Source organism: Trachymyrmex septentrionalis, unplaced genomic scaffold, assembly GCF_001594115.1.
Source record: "Trachymyrmex septentrionalis isolate Tsep2-gDNA-1 unplaced genomic scaffold, Tsep1.0 scaffold16, whole genome shotgun sequence".
NCBI classification, from domain to species: domain Eukaryota; kingdom Metazoa; phylum Arthropoda; class Insecta; order Hymenoptera; family Formicidae; genus Trachymyrmex; species Trachymyrmex septentrionalis.
In genome coordinates, this window is record NW_017304758.1 from 7,895 (window position 1) to 13,775 (window position 5,881).

The following is a 5,881-nucleotide window of genomic DNA, read 5'->3' on the forward strand; positions in this document are numbered from 1 at the left end:
ATATATATATATATTTACAACAATGATGGATTCAAAATTTGGTCAGTCTTCCTTTTTATCTGGAGCAACGACTAGACATAACATTTGCATGACGTATGTTAGCTTGGCTGAAAAAAGACAAAAACAAATTTTATTTCATGATAAATAAGCAAACTATGTTTGGTGTCAATGATATATAAATCTCTTATGTAAGAGGCTTCTATATATTTTTTTACCTTATTATACTCACCTGATAAGCTATTTCCTATTTTCTTGTACACAAATACATGGTATACGACAAGACCGCACAAGACGAATATAAATACGAATAAATATTTTATCGATGGTTCGTAAGCTATCGGAAGCACTGTAAGAAAGATTGAAACCACTAATATCAGCCAAGGTATCACAATAGGTACGGTGTACGGTCTAGGAGCATTTGCTTTAGTCCGTCGCATAATTATAAGCGATATCATCGCTAGTCCATAGAACAGCCACATAAGGAAACTGGCGAACTCGATCAAGGCGATTATATCGCCTAACAGCAGACATGCTAGTGAGAGTATACTCTGCAAAATCACTGCTGGAGCCGGTGTCATCTTCTCGATGTGTACATAACTGAAGACTCGTGGTACATGTCCCTCGCTGGCGGCAACGAAGCACAGTCTGGCCACGCTGAATTGAATACTAAGAGCGCATCCAAAGGTTGATAACGCTACACCGAGTGGTATTGCGAAACTCATCCAAGAAGGCAGAACCCGGTCAGCCCAAACTACCGCCACCGCTGGTGCGCTCTTCATCTCCGACATTGTCAACGCTGCCATATACATCAAGTTCATGGATACATATAGAACGGTGATGACGGGGACCGCGATGAGTGTGCTCCGGAAGATATTGACTTCGGGTTTCTGGATTTCTTCGGTAATCATCGCGGTCGCAGTCCATCCGTCGTATGCCCAGAGACCACTGTAAAAGGCCAGAGCAATATTGCCAGCTGACGTAGTAGTACCACGAAAAGGATTACTAAGAAGTTCTACGTGACCTGAGCTCAGCCACCATATCCCACCGATGATTACTACCATACAGGCGACTACTTTGCACACAGTGAACACATTCTGCACTTTTACGTAGAGTTTGACGCTGATGAGATTGATGTACGTTATCAAACTCAATGCCATAATCGCTATGAGCTTCTTCAGCGTTGCCATAGAGTCGCTGGATAGATTACAAAGATATCCGGAAAATGGCTGCACGCTATACTCCGCGAAAGTCAATGTAATTACTGCTACTTCTGCCGGTCGTAACAGTATCACAGAGATCCAGGAACAGATGAACGCTGGCACCTGACCGGCGTATGGATGCAAAGGCTTGAAGGCCTCTATGAAGTATGCATATTCGGCACCAGAACGTGGTACCACGGTACTCAATTCGGCGAAGGCCAATGCACCTAATAGAGACAGCACGCCACAGCTGATCCAAACGATTAAGCAAAATCCCATAGATCCTGATCGCTCAAAAGCGCTGGTTGGTGATACGAAAATGCCGGAACCTGAACAATAGAGATTGTAGTTAATAGCAATTCACAATCGGTATTATTCGGCGGAGTCAGTCACAGTAACTGGCTAATATCCCATGACGTGAATGACCGATTAATCTCGATTAACCTTTTTGATGATTTTCGTATATAATTATTACGTTGATAAACAAAATATTTGTTGGCCAGTGTCAACAGATCATTGGTCTATTAATCATTGAGAGAATATTTAGATTATTTGGAAGTTTCGTGATGTAACATTTTTCTTTATTATAAGTTTTTCTATATTAATAAATCGTTAAGAATTTTTATTAGGATTTTAATATCGAGATAATCGCGATAAAAGACAAACATGACATTATCTAATTGTGCTACTTAGTTGCAATGTTATAATATCGGATAATATAATTTGATTGTAGATATAGTATCAGTAGTTAATCCTCGTCTCTGTAAATTCTTTGAAGATTTTAAAATAGATAAAAGATAAGATCTGTCGGCAAGATAACACTCGAAGGATGTGAGAAGTTTTTTTACTAAATTTTCGAGTAATTAAACATGTGAAAATAGATGTTCTAATTTAGAAACATTTAGCTGAGTTATCGTTTTTACCAATATAATTTAATTTAAGCTGGATTCAACATTTCACTAACTCTTCATCTTTTTCTAGTTATAAGAATTGAACCGAGATTAAAGTTAATCAACATTGATAGAAACGAGCATTAAACTTCAGTTACTGAGTACTCTGTCTATGCTGCTGTGTTGATTTGTTCATATACAAATTTTATTTTATAACTTTTTTATTGGTTTTAAGGGACATACGATCTTATATTTTTTACTTTAACACCCGGTATTTAAGAACGCGTGAAAAAGCATTTCGGTCACCGTCAATCAACTGTTAAAAGCAAGGGCTTCAATGAATAAAGCGGTATCGTATTTGGGTCTATACAATTATGTAACTGCTGCTAACTACTTCTGAATTGCCATCTTGCTCACTAAAGGCTACAGTTCGAAGAATGCCATCATTTCTGATTATATTTATTGTGCCTCTTTAAAATATTGATAAATATTTTTGCGATTATGTGTTATCTACAAGCATGTAGCTTTCGTGATACTCATATACATGATACATTTCATAGCTCTATGAATGATGATTAAAACAAAAATATGAGGTTGAGTAAAAAGTCATCGCGTATTTTTTAGCTCAAAGTTGTATATACAATATCTTCGTCAATAATGAATGAAATTCAAATTTAAAAAAAGGGTTTTAAAGCTTGAAATCTCTACTTTTAAAAGCTTATCACATTTTTTAAGTTTATATGAGTTTGATAATTTTTACATACCAAAAACTACGAGCTGAAAAAGACGAAAAATTTTCTTCTCACTTTGTGGATTTGTAACGTGTCCAAAACGAATTTGAGAAAATTTTCGATTACCTATCGTGAAAGCTTGATACTTTCCCTACAAAATCGTTTTTTTTTAATATTCCTACGACTTTTGATTACTGAGTTATCGCGGATTAAATAAAAGAATTATTTTGACTTTAATTGCTCATAACTCCATTAAAAATTGTCGTATCGTATAATTTAAAAAAGAGATTTTTAAAGCTGAAACTTTACTCTATTAAGATATATTTATATTGTTGGTAAGAAAGTAATTGCGGTTTTTACTGATGTCTTTTAAAAAAACGCGATAACTTTTTACTTAACCTAATATAATAAGATTATTTTATTCGCACAGACAAAAGATAATGCCTTTGCTAAAGATATATATTATATTGTTTTAAATTTAACATTCATCATCACGAAACTCAAAGAAATTAAAACGAAAATTGATGATTATTTATTTTCTATTCTCTAAAATAAATATATGAATGAATTCTTTAATTTTTAAAATCAGACAGCTGTCAATTTTTTAATTAAATTCTATTCTATCGTGTGCTTTCTGTGTTATTTTATTGTATAGTATTTTTAACATATTTTTTTCACTAACTTACTTTTAGGCAAGGTTTCTTTTGTTTTTCATTCGTAGAATTTCTTTTGAAGAATGTAATTAATTCGATATAATATTATAATTTCCCATTAAGTTGAAAAAAGAGAGAATAAGACAGAGTATTGAAAATAAGGGAATGGAAAAGTTACTATGCCATTACTTTTCATAATAATAATTTGATAATGACGTTACATTTTTTTTTACTATAAACTAGTTAATTGTCATCATTACACGCTATTTACTGAAAGTAATAAAAAGTAACGTGTAACGCATCAACGTGTTACTTATTTATGACTGTTGCAAATAACAAATAAATGTAACTAGTTACAAATAAAAAGTCAAAATTACGAATACAAATTTAAGTTGTATTGTTAAATAACAAGTTACTTTTTTTAGTAATTAGTGACCTTTTCAACAACTGTAACAAATAATACTTTGATTTTTCCAACTCTGATGTTGCCATTACCGTCATAAAAAATCGCAATGTCTATACCTTTAAAGAATGTATTCCAAAAATTTTGAACAGAGAATGAAAATACGCTTTTGAAACTTGTTTTCAATCTTATTATTCATCATTACTTTGTCATAACAATTTGGTAACACGTTGTATACAAATGATGAACAATAATAAGATTGAAAACAAGTTTCGAAAGCGACGCGTTCCATTCTCTGTTCAAAATTTTTGAAATACATTCTATATGTTTTCTATTGAGGAATATATCTGTACAAAGAATTAATGAATAATTTGGATAATAACGCATATTTTTATATTCATTTTTATCACATATAATTATTTTTGACGTTATTAAATGATCTTGAAATACTGTTTCTCAGTCTAGTGGAAAACAAATATTCTTACATTGCTTTTGACACAATTCTTTTTACTTGTGGACTAATAAAAACGGTTATATTAATATACTATTTAGGACTACGAAATTAGGTTCAATGGTTAATGATTAATTATTCATTGTATCGCTGAACAGTGCCGAATAAAAATAATTTTCGTGACTTGCAATAAAAGCGTGCATCACGCCGAATCTTTTTTTAGCACAATACTGCGGATTTGAACGTCTGAGGTCTGGCCTTCTTTGTATTGCATTTATCGCACGAGCGCGATTACGAATGGGAGTGTCAGAGATCGACACTCGAGAATCCGCGAATAAAAATAAAAAAATAATGTGTCATGAATTTCCGTCTTTATCGTCTTTACCGTCTATACTGTTGCAATCTGTGTTGCATTCTCATAATTTCTATCAAATTCGCGAAATATGGCACGAGAGCATCGCACGCGGGAATAAACTCGTACAACACATAATGTTTAATTTATTCAATGCAAATGGCAAGTGAGAGATAAAATCTGATAGAGATCAAATCGTGTTTACAGGCGACGATAGAATTTATGATTTACGTATCCGCGAGAAATTTATAGACTTTCATAGTCAACAATCGTATCTCACCTATCATCACTGCCAGAATGATGCTGACCGCGCTGAAGAGTCCCAGCTCTCTCTTCAGCTCGATTTTCCCGACCGTCTTCTCTTCGCATGCCATTTTTTTCGTATGTTGAGAACGGAACGAAAAATAAGAGCGTGAAGCACGTTACACACTCCAACGACACTTGAATTACTGTCTGTCAACAGTAATTCAAAATTCAATGACGCATTGCATGAACGGCTAATCTATTCAACGATGGTGGTGGAAACGGCGACAGTAGTCTCTATCTCCTCGTCTGAAACAATCGTGAATTCGTTGTCAGTGCTCCACGCGCGATGGCAATGGGCTCGACCACGCGACTGAAGCTATTGGGTGGGTTTATCATAGTCGGAGCTTCAAATCGAGACTGGATCAGCTTGTTGCTTTTTTCGCAGACATTAGCGAAACACTGATAAGGAGATACTCATCCTTGTCACAGATACTCCACTATTTTTCTTGATGGAGCACTGAGCTAAAGAAGCATTAGAAAAATATATTGATTATAACAAGAAGTTATGTTAACAAAATGTATTTTGATCATATGAATCAGAATACTGGTTACATAATTGAATTTCTAGTTATCTCGACTAGAATATTTGACAGATTTAATAATTATTTTATAAATATATATTTGACGGCATTGAATCAGAAATAATTGTTTCTTTTAAAGTTAATTATTAATAACTTATAAAATTAACTTAGTTACATTAAAAGTTGCATGAACAAAAGAATTTAATTAAAAGTTTAGATTAAACCAACTGAAGTTAAATTACAAGTTAATTTCAGACAACATTATTTATATTAAAGTAAAATATTAAAGTAAAATTTTGAATTTATAATTATAAATTATATTACTCTAAATGAAAAAAAAAAAAAACAATTACAATATGAATTCTAAGAATATAT

General features: G+C 33.0%; 1 protein-coding gene across 1 annotated transcript; it reads right to left on the reverse strand.

Moving 5' to 3' along the window:
* Window positions 1-7: 7 nt before the first annotated feature.
* Window positions 8-5,323, reverse strand: LOC108745980 (b(0,+)-type amino acid transporter 1-like). Its single transcript, XM_018482431.1, has 3 exons — window positions 4,960-5,323; window positions 230-1,528; window positions 8-107 (listed from the first exon to the last, which is right to left on the reverse strand). The coding sequence occupies exons 1-3, from the start codon at window positions 5,051-5,053 to the stop codon at window positions 43-45; spliced, it is 1,458 nt and encodes a 485-aa protein (XP_018337933.1). The 5' UTR covers window positions 5,054-5,323; the 3' UTR covers window positions 8-42.
* Window positions 5,324-5,881: the final 558 nt, after the last annotated feature.

Coding starts and splice junctions, on each gene's coding strand:
- LOC108745980 (XM_018482431.1), bottom strand. CDS start 5,053: ATGGCATGCGAAGAGAAGACGGTCGGGAAAATCGAGCTGAAGAGAGAG. Junction 1,529..4,959: donor CATTCTGGCAGTGATGATAG/GTGAGATACGAT, acceptor TCTATTGTTCAG/GTTCCGGCATTTTCGTATCA. Junction 108..229: donor AATAGGAAATAGCTTATCAG/GTGAGTATAATA, acceptor GTCTTTTTTCAG/CCAAGCTAACATACGTCATG.